The sequence below is a fragment of the Onychostoma macrolepis genome, chromosome 17 (assembly GCF_012432095.1).
Source record: "Onychostoma macrolepis isolate SWU-2019 chromosome 17, ASM1243209v1, whole genome shotgun sequence".
In the NCBI taxonomy this organism is placed as follows: domain Eukaryota; kingdom Metazoa; phylum Chordata; class Actinopteri; order Cypriniformes; family Cyprinidae; genus Onychostoma; species Onychostoma macrolepis.
In genome coordinates this window covers 13,180,603-13,200,233 of record NC_081171.1, presented here as the reverse complement: position 1 = coordinate 13,200,233, position 19,631 = coordinate 13,180,603, and the positions used below count along the sequence as shown (strand labels likewise).

Here is a 19,631-nt window from a genome sequence, read left to right as displayed (position 1 = left end):
AAAACGTGTATATACACAAACACACTGTACATATAAGTTATGCTTTTTTTTATATGAAATTCATATCTGTACTTATATCTGTAATTTATATCTTTATTTAGTACTGACCTGAATAAGATATTTCACATAAAAGATGTTTACATATAGTTCACAAGAGAAAATAATAGCTGAATTTATTAAAAAATGACCCCGTTCAAAACTTTACATCCCCTTGATTCTTAATACTGTGTTCTTCCCTGAATGATGCACAGCTGTGTTTTTTTTTTTTTTATTTAGTGATAGTTGTTCATGAGTCCCTTGTTTGTCCTGAACAGTTAAACTGCCCACTGTTCTTCAGAAAAATCCTTCAGGTCCCACAAATTCTTTGGTTTTCCAGCGTTTTTGTGTATTTGAACCCTTTCCAACAATGATCCATCCATCTTTTCACACTGAGGACAACTGAGGGACTCATATGCAACTAATACAGAAGGTTCAAACGCTCACAGATGCTCCAGAAGGAAAAACCATGCAGAGCCAGGGGGGTGAAAACATTTGAACAGAATGTAGATGTGTACATTTTTCTTATTTTGCCTAAATATCTTTTTATTTTTTATTTAGTACTGCCCTTCAGAAGCTAAAGAAGATAGTTACATGCTTCCCAGAAGAGAAAATAAGTTAAATTTATCCTGATCTTCAAATTCAAAGTTTTCACCTCAGTTTAACTGTTCAGGACAAACAATGATCCCTCTTATTTTGGTAAAATAATTAACATTTTGCAGATTCTGAAAGGGGGATGTAAACTTTTGACACAACTGTGCATGTACATTATATATATATATATATATATATATATATATATATATATATATATATATATATATATATATATATATTAGTGGTGGGCGTTATCGGCGTTAACGTGCTGCGTTAACGTGAGACTCTTATCGGGCGATAAAAAAATATCGCCGTTAATCTATTCTCAAAGTTGGGTTGGGAGCTGGGTCTATACTACGCAAGCTATGATGACTTTCACCTCGATATTTTAGCGCGGATGTATACCTAGCCGAATTGCACTGTAGGGGCGAGAACGAGTCTTGAACCTGTGTGTATGCGTGCTAACATGGATGCAGCTATGAAGCCGCGGGTTTGCTTCAGGAAAATTTATTTTAAGAAGCTTCCCAATGGAAATCGGCAAGTCATTTCTATCTCTACGTTACATGGTCGCGCTCTCTGTATCGCGCGCACAGCGGAGTTCCGCCGCACGCACAACCTGATATTGCCAAGTGCAACGTGTTCCTGGGTCAACATATTTTGTTGACCCTGGAACAACATTTTAATCCAAAAATATAATCTTAACCATATTCCTACACCTAAACCTAACCTTACCCATGAGTAATCCCTAAAATCTGAGGAATTGATAGATGAATTACACTGATGTACAAGCACCAAACACTGATTATAATCCTAAACTTCACAAAAATTATAAACTGGTTCTTGAAATCTGATTGGTTAATCACAATGTTGTTCCAGGGTCAACAAAGATGTTGACCCAGGAACACGTTGCACTTGGCAATATCAGGTTTGGCGGTGCGGCACACACACAAACGTAAGCGCACACACAAGTGAGCACACTCCCACTCCTATTTGTAAATATTAAGCCGCAAAACGTCTATTTAAATATGACTTCTGTGTGTCTCTGTGTTAATGTATGGCGCAGACGCACGGGTTTGTTCACTACTCATACAGAAGACCGCGTGACGCTTGCGGCGATATTAACGTCTGTCGTCTCACTAAATGAGGACATAAATACATGAACAACATCTCCAGAACTGCTCTGAGAGTCACTTCATGAGCATTCGAGCGTTTCATTTGAGAAAAACTATCCTCACGGCAACCCGTCAAAATAAAAGTTCGGTTTCACTTGAAGATATTGGGCAGAATGTAATAGGCTACTACTACTAAAACTATTAAAACCTTATCTTTAAGGAATAATCATACAATGTCTTCAATGTTATTATCAATATTAAATTCTTGATGACTGCTAGTTGTTTACTACTAGTAGTGAACTTATTCTGATCTACTTGGCAGAATTCAAATGAGCCATTTTAATCTAGATTAATTCCAAGATTACAGTGAGATTAATCTAGATTAAAAAAATTAATCTATGCCCACCACTAATATATATATATATATATATATATATATATAATATACATGCACAGTATGTATATGTATATGTATGTATGTACGTTGAATTATATATTATATGTGACCCTGGATGACAAAACCAGTCTTAGGAAGCCTTTCGAAATTGAGATTTATACAACATCTGAAAGCTAAATAAATAAGCTTTCCATTGATGTATGGTTTGTTATGATCGGACAATATTTGGCTGAGATGCAACTATTTGAAAATCTGGAATCTGAGGGTGCAAAAAAATCTAAATATTGAGAAAATCGCCTTTAAAGTTGTCCAAATAAAGTTCTTAGCAATGCATATTACTAATCAAAAATTAAGTTTTGATACATTTACGTTAAGAAATGTACAAAATATCTTCATGGAACATGATCTTTACTTAATATGCTAATGATTTTTGGCATAAAGGAAAAATCGATCATTTTGACCCATACAATGTAATTTTGGCTATTGCTACAAATATACCCCAGCGACTTAAGACTGGTTTTGTAGTCCAGGGTCACATATATACATATATATATATATATATATATATATATATATATATATATATATATATATATAATTCAACACAATAACTTTAAAAGTGCTCTTTAATTCTTTACTGTTAAACGTCTAATCCCTGTTTGAAACACTGAAACGAGGGATGCTACAGTACATCAGTGAAAAAGAACCAGAAGCACCGAAATGACCATGTGGAGTCAAAACCCACCAGTGTTCACACAAACTAATTAAAAACGCCACTGCCATCTGCGAACTCAATTAAATAATGTTAATTTACTTTAATTTCAATTTATCTATGTTGCAGTCTGAATCAGACCGAGAGAGTGGAAAACAAAGAAGTGTAATGAAAGTGTAACCTGGCCCTGTCCCTCCCACTGTGGGCTCTCAGGTCATGAACACCATCATTTAATTTGGTCTTGTGATTAGTTCTACTAACTCAGAACCTTTTCATAAACTTAGAAAAACTGAGAAAATGGAAGGTTACTGCACTAAATGATTTAGTCACGATTTCTTTAGGGGGAAAGAGAGAGATAAAGTAAAACCACAGAAAAAAAGTGAACATGATCGCACAAAGTTACTAACATCTTTCTCAAAACTTTGTTGAGTTTTTAGCCTGGGTTGTGAGAGCTCTAGCCCTAAAGACGGCACTGCCTCACCCCGGAGGGCTTTATGTAAATCTAAAGAGCTTTGCAGTGACTGCGTTTGCCGTTTCTTTATATTAAAATACAGACCATAATTTATGAAGCGTGAACTGATGAAAATCCTCAGATCAGTGCGTCCCTGTGTGGAAGACTGCTGTTAAACGACAGAGAGGAGAGAGGGGTGAGCAGGGAGGTGTAAAATCGCTTCACTGGAAAAGACAAACGATGACAGAGGAACGAGGGAGATAAAAAGAGGAGGAGAAAAAGATGTACTAGTGAATCAGAACATCCCTTTCTACTTTTGCAGCCCAAGACATCCTATTCCACTCTTCCTTGATTCATCCAGATTAATTCTTCACCCATTTCAAAAACAGCATCCTCAAATGCTAATATATCAAAGTTCTTGAGAGCCAAGTACGTTTGTCTAGATTTTTCCATCCCTGAAAATCGAATGTGAAAATTACTCAAACTTACTGACGCTTTTACATGTAAAGAGGCAGCTACGTGACAAAAGAAGCCTGAAGGTAAACCTGAGGCAAAATCATGTCATTTTAAAAAACATTTTGTTAAATACATAACATTATAATGGATATTTTTTGAATCACTAATTTTACAGAGTTATTCGGTTATTTCTGTTTTTTACTTTACGTAAAATTTCAGAAAAAAAAAAAAAACTGGCTGATAAAACTTAATACTACAGCAGCCATTTTAAGCGTACTTCTCGATGACAAAGCTCAAAGATCAGGTTGTGTTAGCGAAATGACGATAAACCAAAGGGAGCGCCCTTTAGAAAATATTCAAAGCTATTCCAGATTGTGTTTACAAGACCATGATGACATTACCATGTGCCCCACAGATTCGCTCAGTGAATGCGTGTCTTCAGGGCTGCTCTAATCCATGAACTACGGCAATTTCAACATTTCCATTTCTTTTGTGTTTTCAGAGATTATCACAGCGTCCTATTCATTTGTTTTTCCAACCTGCACCTTCTGCCTCACCTCAGGTCTGCAAGCGTGCAAGGGGGTTCTTCAAGCAACAACATAAACACACATAGAAAAGTCATAAACAAAGCCTTTGGGCTTCCCTGTATCTTCACTCTGAATGTGTAGCCTAGTGCATGTGTCTCCAGCTAATCCCATTTGACTTTATTCATGCTAAGGTCATCTTATACACCACACTCAGAGGAAACAACCTCCGCATACAGCGAGAAAATGAAATCATAATCCGTACGAAGTGCGTGTGGGATAGAGATCGAGGGAGCACATGATCAGAATAAATGGGGTTCTGCTGGAAATATGACATCTTCGATCAAAAACCGAATACTGAAGTCATTCTAACGGACCAATCACTCTGGGTTTAATCGGACTGATGTGGTGCGAGTCCAGCGGTGTACTCACTGGGCAATTCGGAGCACAAATCCAACATATCCATGAGTTGAAGCTTAGATACCACTTGCTGTTTCTGAGGAAAATTTGCTTATTTGCCTGATGTGTGTGTGTGTGTGTGTGTGTGTGTGTGTGTGTCCTCACAGGCCACTGAATTTGGGTAATTAAATGTTTAAGTTGGGCAGGACTTCTCAGGCGCGGTCACACACACAAGTGCTGCGCTGTGATAAAACCCTCGCTATAATTAAATATGGACTACATTATAACGCACACACTCGCAGGCGTAAATAAAAACACTCGGCCTGTAGGGATTTAATCTGGCCATGTATAAGCCCCTCTGCAGCGGCCCGACGCCTCGCTCTCATTCACACTCGGTGGGCTTCCCTTCGCCCCCTGCACCCTACGCCCCACACCCTCAGCCAGTGAGGGACCGCAGAGCCAGTTAATTAGACTCACTAAAGCATTGAGTGAAGAGAATCATAATGCATATATAACGATTCTACAGAGCAGCTAATACATGCCTGTATTCAAATGCTCGGAGTGAAGCGTGCAGGAAGAGGATAGAAAGAAGATGAGAGGGATGGAGTGAGTGGTCCTGGATATCAAAAAGAGAAGGTAAAGGGGAAAATGAGAAATGTGGCACTGTCGGAAAAAATGTGTGACAGAAATAAAAACCCTCAAAAGATGACAGTAGCTATGTTTCCATCACCCTCTTTTTATGCACATTTTGAAGTATCGCATCAGAAACGAGTGATGGAAACGCCAAATATCGAAAAGAAATCCCTTAATTCGCAAAAAAGTTTTTATGCTCGCTTGAGGTGGTTTTTGACTTGTGCGAAAAAGGCTTAATGCGAATAATGGGAGATGGAAACGCATTTAGCGAATAAATCCCGCATGAGCGTTCAAAAACGTCATGTGACTTGGCATAACCAGACTAACCAGCGGACTGATTTTGTTGCACAGTATCTGAAATGTTGTTATGGTCATTCTGAAGTGCCCGAGGAAAGTCTGTCATCAAAGTATTTCTGTATAATTGCCTCCCAGAACGGTCCGTCACGACTGCGTTCCCAAACAGCGGACATTCACCTCGGAAAGCAAGACCGCATTTATTGTGCTTCATCTGCTCTCTCGAAGTGCAAGTAATTTATTATATTTGAGAATTATTATAATCAGTGGCTTGTCCTACTTTTCTTAGTGATATTTAGTGCCAGTTCATCAGGAAGTGTGTTCAAATGTATCAAGTGTATCAGCAAATATTTTATGTGATATTCCAATTTTGCGCATAAGTTAAATTCGCAACTTAGGGATGGAAACCCGGCTAGTGAAACTTGGCCTTCTCCTGTAGGAAATACCAGAATGACACACCCAAATTATGATTCACTTTCCATTAAAAACATGTGATCTGGAAGTTTGATAGAAATCAAGTCCCAACACCCAATAAGTCAATAAGATTTTTTTTTTTTTTTTTTTAATAACATACTGTTATTCAGAAAGGAAACATTAAATTGATCAAAATTGACAGTAAAGACAAATGTTTTGCTGTTTTTTTTAAAACTTCCTATTAATAGGGTGGCCATATGTGCCATTCATACGGGACACATCCTGGCCAGGATTTTAATATTGCTTAAAACATCCAAAGTAGTTTGACCAATAACATGCAGGTATTGTACATAATCGAACAATCGTGGCGCTGCACATTAGAAGGTGAGATCTACAGAGAACGATCAAAGCGATGAAAATGTGCGCACGTGTTTGTTTGTTCGTATGACTTGAAGTGTTGCTGCGCACCGATCAAAAAAGACACCAAAGTAGGCGCGAGAGCTATTCGAAAGCATAAGGAGCCGTCTGCTCTCTATAGCACATCTCATGAATGTCACACAACGATCTACCTGCACAGTGCAAACAGCCAAAACCTGGATATTTTAGGCAATATAGAAATCCTGGCAAGGACGTGTCCCCTAAAAATGGCCCATATGGTCACCCTACCTATTCATCACAGATTCCCACAAAAATATTAAGCAGCACAAATGTTTTAACACTGATAATAGTTTTTTCAAACTACCATATGCATTTTTTTTAACATTTCAGTTTTGAGTGTGATTATGTGAAAAGAAATAACCTTTAAATTAAAGAAATAACCTGCAATATTATAGTTATGTACCAAATGAGAGGGTTCCCTGTAGAGTTTAAAGCATTAGTTGGGAGATATTTTCTTCCTTAAGAAAACCAAACTACATGTATCTGTATCGATATTGACATCAGCAGATGTTATTATAAATAATGATTTATCGTATCGGTTGAGAAATTTAGTATCAATGCATCCCTAGAAACAAATATACAGTTTACAAAAATACAGGCAAACCAAAGACTAGTATTCATCTACCAAAAAAGATCAATTATGTAGCTGTGTGCATTATGACAAGCTCAGTAAAAATTTAAGATAGCTAATGAGGTGAAAAATACCAAATTCAATACCAAAAGTTTAAAGACAGAAAAACTATTTTAGTCTGTCTATTAGTCTAACTATTTTAAACTATTTTAGTCTATTTTGCAATTATTGTCAGCACAACAACACACTAATATCATACTCTATTGGAAATAAGAGTCATAATGTGGTGAGGAAGATTTACCTTGGGTGAGGACGAGGCCAACTCTCTCCCTATGACAGCTGAGACAGCTGAGGGTGCCAGAGCAGGTGGAGTGGGTGTTCCTTCACGAGCTGAGGTCTTTGGTATAGGGCTTCCAGGGGCCACAGCAGGGTTGGGTCCAGCACTGGGAGGCAGAGGGGCCCGGCGTTTGCTGTTGTTCTCCGAGATGCTGCCATCTACATCGGATGTGACTGCACCAGAGGATCTGGGCTCAAAGAATGGGTTTGATCTAAGAGTGGGAGAACAAACCGCCATATCAGCAAAATAACAATTTGGCGAATCACAGTAGAAATGGGACATTTGTGTTTTTTGTTCACTCTACAGGTAATTGTCAATTTAGCATATGTTATGATTTCGGCTAGAGATGTTCCGATACCCATTTTCCCTTCCCGATACCGATACCGATTCCGATACCTAGGCTCAGGGTATCGGCCGATACCGAGTACTGATCCGATACTGTGTATCTGGTTATACAGGTGTATGTACTACTTACTAGCCCTGTATGAATTGATACAATTATTTTATGGTGCGCTTCACCATAGATAGATAGTCTGGCGAGTAAACAAAAAAAATAATATATAATGTTTGGAAAAAAGTACACTCTTAACATCAGTCAGTCAAGCATTATAATTATATTATGATAATCAAGTATTATTTATTGATAGAACTTTAGCAATTAGAATTAAAACTTGGTAACCATGTATGAATGCATATTAGTCTTCTAGTCTTCTTAGTCTGTTTCTGTAAAAATGGGGGAAAAAACTATCAATAATACTGATAAGATAATAATAATCATACTATGAATTCTAAGAACAATATAAACGCACTAAGGATTAATGAGCTGCTGGGTTCATGAATATTAATCGCGTTTGCTCGAACTGATTTGCTGAAATCAAAACAGGGACGATAATAGGTGAGCGCCAGCCAATGAGATTGTCGTTTGCGCATTAGCTCCGCCTACTACCGGAGAACCCGGCAGTTAAACTGAAGAATTCCAAAGGAACTCTGTTATTTTGACAGGAAAATACAACAAAGAATATCGTTTACATACCATTCGGAATTGACGCGCTACATGTAAAAGACTATCTCTCTCTCTGCGTGTGAGAAAAAAAGCAAAGCGACGGCAAGCCGTGTACTTCACACTGGAGCTTACGGTGCGTCAAATACAGCATAACTATAGGGTTTAAGAAAATGGTATCGGATCGGTACATGGGTTCAAGTACTCGCCGATACCGATGCCAGAATTTTTTGTGGTATCGGTGGAATTTCCGATACTAGTATCGGAATCGGAACAACCCTAATTTCGGCATCTGTGTTCTCTGTGTGGAGTGTTTTTTTTTTTGTGGATGTCTGTGCAGGGATTGGTTGCTGCAGGGAAAATGTCTTAAAAGGGCGGCGCTCTTGGAAGATGGCTGGCGCATCCTGGCGTTGGCCTTCTGGTGTGAGGAGCTCCGGATTCGCTCTCCCGCTTGTTTCTTTGTACATGGTTCAGATTTCTGTTGTAAAATTATTTAATTAAGTTAGTGCTAGTGCTTTAGGAGCGTAGGGGTGTCCTGCCATTTATTTTGACCTCGTTTGCGATTTGTCTACGTTACGGAGTTAGGGAAGTTTATTGTATTTTTGCTTTATTTGTAAGTTGTTTTGTTTGTTGTTTTGGCCTTGGGGCATCCTGAAGCTATAGCTTCTTCACTTAATTCTTTTATTCCACTTCAATAAATTATTTGTAAATCTTACTTATGTCTGTGGTGATCTTTCGGCTGGGGTTGGTTTCCCATTTACCTTCAAACTCACGTCAAACCCTTTTTCTTATTGGAACGGGGCGTAACAAATGGGGGCTCGTCCTATCGTAAGGAATTGGGACGCGTTCGTTGGTAACACGTTAGTCGTATGGTATGCACAATTTTTTTTCTTCGTTTTGCTGGTGCAGACATTTAATTTTTCTTGAGTATCAGGGAAAAGGATATAGAATAATGGAATTTAGTATTGAGACGTTTCAACAAAAGCCTTCATATGAAGCACTAGAATTGTGTCGTAAGGAGGATTTGTACTTAATTGCTGATTATTATGGAATTTCTGTAGTAAAATCAGCTCATAAGAAAGAAGTGCAGGACGCAATACAAGCTGCATTGATTGGACAGGGTGTGTTAACAGCAGTTCAAAATCTTGAAAGTGAGGGTAGGGAGACAGAGGAAAGTGCAAGTGATGAAGAGCAGGTTCTGAGTAGCGTTCCAGTGCTTCATTCACTTAGCGGGGTAGGTACGGAAGATTTAAAACTCGTTATCCAATTGAAACAACTTGATTTGGAAATTAAATGTCAAGAACATATTACCCAACTTTTATGCTTTAGACAATGTGAATTGGAGTCTGGTCGTCGATTGCCCGGTGAGTCTAAAATCAAAACGGTGCCTGCTTTTGTTGTTCGAACTAGTCAGAGCTTGCACCATGTTCCTGATCCATCGTTGCCTTTGCCTGTGCCTTCTGCAACCTCTCCGGATTTCGACATTAGTAGACAGATCAACCTCATTCCACCGTTTCGGGAGGCCGAGGTTCATTCATATTTTGGAGCGTTTGAGCGCATTGCTGCTGCCTTGAGTTGGCCGAAGTAAGTTTGGCCTCTTTTGTTACAATGTCGCTTAACTGGAAAGGCCCAGGAAGTTTGTTCCGCTTTGTCCCTTAACGACAGTCTCGATTATGAAAAAGTGAAAGCCGCTGTGTTAAGAGCCTATGAGCTTGTCCCTGAGGCTTATCATCAAAAATTCCATTTGCATGTGAAAACTGCCAATCAAACATTTGTGGAGTATGCACGTGAGAAAAGTGTACTCTTTGATAAATGGTGGCAGGCCAGTAAAACGAGCTTTGTGAACTTGTTTTGATTGAAGAGTTTAAGAATTTGTTACCAGAGAAAATTGTGGTGTACTTGAATGAGCAAAAATTTTGACTCTGGCTAAGGCCGCTGTGTGTGCTGACGAATTTGTATTAAACGCACAGAATTGTATTCGTGGCACCTGCTCGTCGAGAATCATCAAACATTTGTGGGTTCTGAGAGAACTTCAAAATCATCTAAACTCTTGAAATCATCAGTGCAATATGATGTTCGTGATTTTTTTTATTGTCACGAAGCTGGCCATTTGATTGCGCCGTGTCCCGTTTTGAAAAAGAAAAATAAGATTAAACCAAAAGGAGTTGGTTTCGTACGAACTGTTACTAAACAATTGAAGCCAGAAATTGCTGCAGTTTTTTAACCTTTTATTCGTCAGGGAATGATTTCCTTAAGTGATTTGGAAAATTATCAAGTGTCTGCTACTTTGTTGCGTGACACCGGTACAGCACAGTCATTCATTTTAGAAAGCGCGTTGCCATTTTCTGAGAAAACGTATTGTGGTTCTGATGTGTTAGTCCAGGGAATTGAAATGGGAGCGGAAAAGGTTCCCTTGCATAAAATATATATTCGATCTGAGTGGGTAATTGGTTTTGTAAAAGTGGCTATTCGTTCGCAATTGCCTATAAATGGAGTAATTCTGATTATTGATAATTGACTTGGCAGGTGGAAAAGTTTTCCTCTTCCTGAAGTCACATAAAAATTCGCTTTGTAAATCCTCCATGGTGTGCAAGGAAGCAGTAGTAGATTTGTCAGTGTTTCCTGCCTGTGTTATTACTTGAGCTCAATCACAAAAATTTCCGACTGTAATCGACCTTTCTGACACTTTTCTTGTTAATGAAAACGTGACTGATTCTGGTACATTACAGTCAGCTGTGTCCGCTAAGCATCACCAACCAGAGATGTCCGCATCTACGCTACTGTCCGCTAACAGTGGTGCTGAATTTGACTGTGCTCATATGTTACTATCTGTGGATCGTATGTTATTGGCAGCTGAGCAAAAGCAAGATCGGCCGCTTGAGTTTTGTCGAGAGTTTGCTGTAAATAGAAAAGAAACTGCAAATAAGCCAGGTAATTGTTCCTCAATGTTTTCGAGAACAAGTGTTAAGTGTGGCACATGATAACATGGCTGGCCATCTAGGTGTGGCTAAAACTCTTTATCGTGTTCTGCCTCATTTCTTTTGGCCTAGGATTAAGTCAGATGTCACAAAATACTGCAGATCATGCCATACTTATCAAATGGTTGGGAAGCCTAGCCAGACTATTTCTCCAGCACCTCTCAAGCCGATTCCTGCTATCGGAGAACCATTTGAGCGCATCATATTAGACTGTGTGGGGCCTCTACCGAAAACAAAAGCAGGTCACACTTATTTGCGCAGTAACTCGTTACCCCGAAGCAATCCCACTTCGCTCGTTGAGAGCTAAAGCAATTGTGAAAGCTCTAACTGTGTTTTTCTCTACTTTTGGACTTCCAAGAGTCGTTCAGACAGATCGGGGAACGAATTTTATGTCCCGGTTGTTTAATCAAATTTTATCTGAGTTGCATGTTAAACATGTAGTTTCCAGTGCATATCACCCGGAATCTCAGGGAGCTCTGGAACGATTCCATCAAACACCGAAGACTATGTAACGCACTTATTGTGTTGATTCAGAAAAAGAGTGGGACGAAGGGTTACCATTGCTGTTGTTCGGTGTGCGGGAAACTGTTCAGGATTCTCTGGGATTAAGTCCCACAGAGTTAGTTTTTGGGCATAAGGTGCGTGGCCCACTTAAGCTGCTAAAAGAGAACTGGTTGTCTGAAGAAAAGGCCATTTGCAACCTTTTAGATTATGTTAGCTTGTTTCGAGAACGCTTGCATAAAGCTCGAGATCTGGCTCGGTCAGCTCCATCAAACGCCCAAGTGAAGATGAAGCAGCGTTTTGATAAAAATGCCATTGCACATTCTTTCGTGAAGGGAGACAAAGTTCTAGTTTTATTACCACTCCCTGGCTCTGCTTTGCAAGCAAAGTTTTCTGGGCCTTATGTTGTGGAGCGAAAGCTCAGTGATACTGACTATATTATCTGTACTCATGATCGACAGAGAAAAACCTGCGTGTACCATGTTAATATGTTGAAGCGTTATGTTGCTCGCGGTGAACAAGTAGAATTAACGAGCTCTACTATTCCAGTTGCTTCTATTTCTGTGGTACCACCTTCCTGTGAGAATGAAGACGGGTTAAATCTGTGGAGTATGCCATTGTCTGGTGTCAGATTGAATAATTCTCAAATATTGGCAGATCTTAATTCTCATTTGTCTCATTTAACTGAGAATCAACGAGCTGACATTTTGATTTAGGCTTTTTAGTTTTCGGATGATTAAGCAACATGCGTATCGAGTCAACCCAGTTAAACGAAAAATCATTGATTCTGAAGTGAAGTATCTAGTGGAAAATGTTTTAGCTGTTCCAAGTTCAAGTGCTTGGAGCTAGCCCTGTTTACTTGTTCCGAAACCTGATGGTACCCATCGATTCTGTACGGACTACCATAAAGTAAATTTGATCACAAAGCCTGACTCATTTCCTTTGCCGTTAATGGAAGACTGTTTGGATAATGTGGGATCGGCTCAGTTCGTTACAAAGCTTGATCTTTTAAAGGGTTATTGGCAAGTTCCCTTAACTGAACGTGCAGCCGAAATCTCTGCTTTTGTCAACCCAGACAGTTTTCTAAATTATACCGTGATGGCTTTCGGGCTCTGGAACGCGCCAGCAACTTTCCAGCGCTTAATGAACACCATACTGGCTGATGTTAAGAACTGTAAAGCTTTCTTTTGCTGATATCGTGGTGTATTCGTCTAGCTGGAAAGAACATATAGACACTCTATTTACTGTTTTTACGCGTTTGCTTAATGCTTCCCTCACGTTGAATTTGGCCAAGTGTGAATTTGCCAAAGCAACTGTTATGTATCTGGAAAAGAGAGTTGGACAGGGACAAGTGCATCCTGCCGCCCAGAGAGTCCAAGCAACTGTTGATTTTCTGTACCTCAAACCAAGCGTGATCTTCGTTTTTTAGGAATGGCAGGCTATCATAGAGCGTTTTGTCAAAATTTCTCTGATGTGGCTCTACCGTTAACCAATCTTCTCCGTGCCTCGCAAAAATTTTTTGGTCTGATGACTGTCAACATGCATTTGAAGCTGTAAAAAGTTTGTTGTGTAGTGCCCCAGTGTTATCTGCACCGGATTATTCACGTGTGTTTAAACTCGACGTTGATGCTAGTGCTACTGGAGTCAGAGCAGTTCTTTTGCAAGAAGATATTCATGGAGTTGAGCATCCCGTAGCTTACTTTTCAAAAAAGTTCTTGACACATCAGTTACACTATAGTGTTATTGAAAAAGAAGCCCTTGCTTTATTATTGGCATTGCAATATTATGAAGTGTACGTGGGATCAAGTTCTATTCCTGTGCTTGTCTTTACTGAACACAATCCACTAGTATTTTTGTCTCGCATGCGCAATGTAAATCAACGAATTATGCGCTGGTCCTTGTTTATTCAGGATTTTAATCTTGAGATTCGTTATAAAAAAGGCAAGGACAATGTATTAGCAGATGCCTTATCTTGTTCTTTTAGCTTTGTTTAAAAAAAAAGTTATTTAATTTTTTTCTTGGTGTGTGGGGATGTTACGATTTCGGCATCTGTGTTCTCTGTGTGGAGTGTTTTTTTTTTTTGTGATTGTCTGTGCAGGGATTGGTTGCTGCAGGGAAAACGTGATTGGCTGAACCTGCGGTTGCTCCGTCTTAAAAGGGCGGCGCTCTTAGAAGATGGCTGGCTCATCCTGGCGTTGGCCTTCTGGTGTGAGGAGCTCTGGATTCCCTCTCCCACTTGTTTCTTTGTACATGGTTCAGATTTCTTTTGTAAAATTATTTAAGTTAGTGCTAGTGCTTTAGGAACGTAGGGGTGTCCTGCCGTTTATTTTGACCTCGTTTGCGATTTGTCTACGTTACGGAGTTAGGGAAGTTTATTGTATTTTTGTTTCTTTTGTTAGGATATTTGTTTGTTTTATTTGTAAGTTGTTTTGTTTGTTGTTTTGGCCTTGGGGCACCCTGAAGCTATAGCTTCTTCACTTAATTCTTTTATTTCACTTCAATAAATTATTTGGAAATCTTACTTTTATGTCTGTGGTGATCTGTCGGCTGGGATTGGTTTCCCGTTTACCTTCAAACTCACGTCAAACCATTTTTCTTATTGGAACGGGGCGTAACAGCATACTTAGCCAGTTTAAAACATTTAGATTTTCTGCACCTTTCTACTTGTCTGTATATTAAGCTGACAAATATGTGTGTGTGTGTGTGTGTTGTTGTCTTCAGGTAAAGGAGGCAAGCGAACATTATTAGCCAATAAAACGCTCTACTGACTATGAGAAGGACCAGGTGCTCCAGAGGTCACACCTCATGAACTTTAACCTGTGGCCTCGTCGGAGAGCTCACTGACAGGCGGACACAGACGTCCGCTGGCATCAATACACACTGCTGTGTAAAGGCCATCACTCATCACAGGCACACACGTACATGAATACACACACACAATGAGGAGACAGAGCTGAGAAAAGACTGGACAGGTATTCAGCTGAAAGACAAGGTTAAAGACACAAAGTATCCCAAGCTCCCAAGCTTATGGACAAAGACAGAGAGCGAAAGAGAGAGAGGGAGAGAGTGAGAAAGGAGGGAGGAAAGAGCTGACAACAGTGCAAACAAGTTAAGAAAAGAAAGAAGTGGAAAGTGCAGTCAAAACAAATGGAGGTGAAAGAGAGGACGAGAGACAGAGAGAGAGAATGAGAGTGAAAGCAAAGCAGAAAGAGAAGGTATTAGAGGGCAAACCAGTGGGCAATTTTTAAAAATATGTCTCATGTACAACATCTTTAGGCCAATCGTGTGACTAAGCAAAAATGATAATTGATCATTTTAAAAGGGTAATTTCTAGATTATTTTTGTAAAGATAAACATTTAAAATATCGATCCTTAAAAAACATTTAAGGATCAATAACTTTTGTTAAATATAAATATACAGCTCGCATTTAGTATAAATATATAATTCACAAGTTTAAGCTCAGTAAGCTAGGTTTTTAAAGAATCCATACTTTTATTTTGGAAGGATGCACTGATCAAAACAGTAAAGTCATTTATAATGTTACAAAAGATTTTAAATAAATGCTGATCCTTAGAACTATTTATTCATCAAAGAAATCTAAAAATGCATTGCAGTTTTCACAAAACATTAAGCAGTACAACTGTTTTTAGCACTAATAATAGGAAGAAATGAGCAGCACATCAGCATATTAGAATGATTTCTGTAGGATCATGTGACAATGAAGACTGGAGTAATGGCTTATGAAAAATCAGCTTTGCCATCACAGGAATATTTTTTTAGATATTTAAATAGATAAGTTATTAAGTTGTTTTAAATTTTAACAATATTCCATAATATTATTACTTATACTGTATCTTTGATCAAATAAAAACAGCCTGTGTGAGCATAAAAAAATTTACAGACCCCAAAAAGTAGTACGTGTGTGTGTGTATGTATGAATGTACGTACGTATGCATATATATGTCAAAATTATCCATTTTTATTTTATGCCAAAAATCATTAGGATATTAAGTAAAGATCATGTTCCATGAAAATATTTTGTGAATTTCCTACCGTAAATATATCAAAACTTAATTTTTGATTAGTAATATGCATAGCTAAGAACTTCATTTAGACAACTTTAAAGGTGATTTTCTCAGTATTTTGATTTTTTTGCACCCTCAGATTCCAGATTTTCAAATAGTTGTATCTCGGCCAAATATTGGCCTAATATTGTCCTATCTTAACAAGCTTATTTATTCAGCTTTCAGATGATGTGGAAATCTCAAGTTGACACTTATGACTGGTTTTGTGGTCCAGGGTCACATACACATAAAATATACATATATAAAATATACATATATGTATATATGTGCTGCAGTAGAAAGTGACATATTTAACATTGGAAAAATAAACACTTCAGCTTTAAAAAGTTATCCTCCTCTGCTCTCCTGTTCACTACATAATGTCAGGTTTGGAAATGTGCGTCCCTGCTGGAGCACTGTGAGTGAGTGCGAGAAATGCAGAGATGAACAGACAAGGCCAAAGAATGTGGGGAACAACAGAAGCCTTGTTCCTGCTGAAAGAACTCGCTCACCACTTTCTTCTCCTCCGACAAGTGTTTTTCTCCTTCACTCAGACACGTGCACACACACTCACACACTACTAATGAACAGTAGAAGAGCAAACAGAGATTTTGTGTGTTCCAGAACTGTTTTGATAACTCAAAAATAACCACTTAAAATGTTCTGCTCTAACCCACAGCCCCTCCCACAGAATATCCCAGAATTCCTTGACTTACTCATCTAGCTCCTCCTCCTCTGTCTTGGTTGTGTTGGCGTAGAGGTATTTGCTCATGTCCACTGGCCGGACATTCTTCCTCTTGCTGCTTCTGGGTGGAGATACTTTAGGCTGGGGTTCGGGTTCAGGTTCGTCAAACGGGTTGCCATGTTGAGAAGAATCCATTTCTGTGTCAGCCTCATCAAATGGGTTTGAGGGATAAGAGGTGTTCTGATCATATTCAGGCTCCTGATCTTTGATAGTGGACCGCACATGGGGCTTAGGAGATGGTTCTAGAAATACACAAACAATGCGCATCCACACCTGTATTATATAAATTAAACCCACAATTACAGTACTATTAAATGTGTAAACATGACGAGAAACTATAATTGAAATAAAAACAGTTACAGCTTCTGTAATAATTTCTGTATATGTTAAATAAAATACAATACAATAATTGTTTTTGAAAACAGTTTTGTACATCCCTAGTATCAAATGCATTTACATAATTAAATATCTTAAGAACGATTTTCCAAAATTCAGCTGCAGTAAACATTCCCTTTTCACTTAATACATCAATCATGCATCTCAGATTTTGTTAATGAGTACAACCTGCCCTGTTGATAAAGGGGCAAAGAGGTCATACAAAGGGTCAAGGGTCACTCCTTACCGTCCTCATCCAGGTCACCAAAGGGGTTAAGGTCAACCGGGTCACTAGGTTCATCGAAGGGGTTAGAGCTCATGTTGCTCTGGTCTTGGTCCTCCTGATCCAGGAAGTTCAACTTACTGATCAGCTCTAAACCATCAATATCCATCCACAGTGATAACAGAACAGGAAGGAAGATAGAAGAGAACATCACTCATCAGTCCAAAACAATCAGCGAGGACAACCGTTGAATTATCATGTGAAGCTTTGAATGAAAACAAAACTGTGGCAAAAACAACCAATAAATAAATTGTTGGCATCTGCATTTTGAAGTGAACCACATCAAGATCCTTTAGGTCCAAAGAGTCGTCTGTTCCAGAAGAGCTGATGCAGGGTTTCATTCTGAACTACTACTCACAAGATGAGCCAGTGGGCCAAAAAAAACAGTGTGTGTGCTGGGTGACAGAGTGAAGTGCTCTCTGAGGTGATAAGAAAGGTGTGACGTCTCTGTTTGCTCCACAACCATGTCACCCTGACCCATATTAGGCCATCAGAGCACTCATGGCCAGTGGTGTCTTTAAGGACATGTGTTCCAGGATCGTCACTCCATGGTTACAGAAGCAAAGCTTTTCGGGGGTGATTGGGTTCACTACAAACTGCAGAAGGTGGAACGCGGACACAAGATCACAAATGAAGAACGGTAAAAAAGGAAAAATATATAGCATGTGGAAAAAAATAATATCAATGAACAAATGCTTTATAACACAGCTCGACCACAGGGATGGAAAAAAAGAGGAGAGAAGGAGAAAGACAGAGATAGTGCATGAAAGTGAGAGTGAGATGGTGAGAGTGTGTGAATAAAAGAATGAAAGAAGGTGAAAGCTGAAAGACCTTCAGAAGAGGAGGCAGGTTTATTTGCTTGCTTTAGGCAGTCATCTGGATCTCCATCTATAGAGCTGAGAGCATTCAGCTGCCTCACAATCTCTGCAAACAGCACAACATACAATCAATAAACACACTCTCACACACACACACACACACACACACACACGTACGCATACGCTTGCACACACGCTAACCTGTATAATGCAAAGAGAAGTATGCAATACACAGACAATATCTCTGTATCTCTCTGTGTGTGTGTGTGTGTGTGTGTGTGTGTGTGTGTGTGTGTGTGTGAGAGAGAGTGTTGAGGTGTGTCCCTCTGAAAAGAGCCCAGAACTGCGTCTTCGCTCTAACAAACTGTGAAAAACAGATTGGACGTCATCTCTATGGCAACAAAGAGATTCCTAAACCCATACGATGAATAAACAACTCAAGCATTTCCATAGGAGCTCTATACATACACTTATACAGGGATAAAAGCACATGGGCTTAATGTTAAGACTCCACAATCTGGGGGGTAACGGGAGGCTGGATTATATCACAATGTCCCACACACACACACACACACATAGACATATGCACATGCAAACACAAACATACACATACACTCACAGGACATGTATTGGGTGGACATTCCTTAACATATGTACTGTATGCAAGCCTAGAAAAAGCAGCTAATAAACTATGACCAAAAACAGAATAAATATAAACACGCACAGCAATAAGCCCCAATATGTAAAAGTAAATGCACACATGTGCACATACAGGCAGAAACTTAATTTACACAAAAGTACTTAACCACAAAAGAAAAAAAGGTAACTGTCACTCAAACAAAACTGAACCGAAACTGGACAAAAATCCTGAAGAGAGCACCAAACGATCACATTCAGAAATTCACAAGGGACCAAAAATCCACACACATCGATTCTTGTTCTTCTATAACAATCTAGACATAAATATCTGGCTCATACGCAACATATAAATGGACCGTGCAGCCCTCAGAAACCATTTAGAAACCAAACTCTAGAAAAAAAAAAGAATAAAATAGAACAGAACAGAACAGAATAAAAACAAGAAAAAGAACAGATACAACAGAAGAAACAAAAAACATGAATGGAAGAAAATAGAATAAAACAAACAAAACAGAATAGATCATGAAACAGAACAAAAATAAAATGAGAAACAAAACAGAATAGAATAAAAAATAATTAAAACTGAAAGAGAGAAAAAACATTATAAAAAAGAAAAATATTTAATAAAAAAGAAATAAAACAGAACCAATTAAGAAACAGAACAGAAAATAAAAGAATAGAATAACCATGAAAAAAGAAACTGAAAATATTACAGATTACAAACAGGAAAAACCTTTTTAAATAATTATTTTAAAAGGAAAGAAAATAAAAAGAACAACAACAGAACGAAGAAAAACAAACTACTGCAGCACTGTGGTGGTCTTATGTATGTAAAGATGAAATCAAGCAAGTCTCA

At 38.6% G+C, this 19,631-nt stretch overlaps 1 protein-coding gene across 6 annotated transcripts in view; it reads right to left on the bottom strand.

Moving 5' to 3' along the window:
- Window positions 1-19,631, bottom strand: part of ehbp1 (EH domain binding protein 1) — a 142,556-nt gene that overhangs the window by 74,465 nt on the left and 48,460 nt on the right. For 3 of the 6 annotated variants that reach the window (XM_058750157.1, XM_058750158.1, XM_058750160.1), the window contains exons 8-11: window positions 18,150-18,242; window positions 17,283-17,408; window positions 16,632-16,902; window positions 7,336-7,582 (exon numbers count right to left, since the gene is read on the bottom strand). In XM_058750157.1, the coding sequence (XP_058606140.1) occupies window positions 7,336-7,582; window positions 16,632-16,902; window positions 17,283-17,408; window positions 18,150-18,242 (737 nt within the window). The remainder of the gene's footprint in view (window positions 1-7,335; window positions 7,583-16,631; window positions 16,903-17,282; window positions 17,409-18,149; window positions 18,243-19,631) is intronic. The other 3 variants (XM_058750159.1, XM_058750162.1, XM_058750161.1) reach the window with 1 other exon arrangement.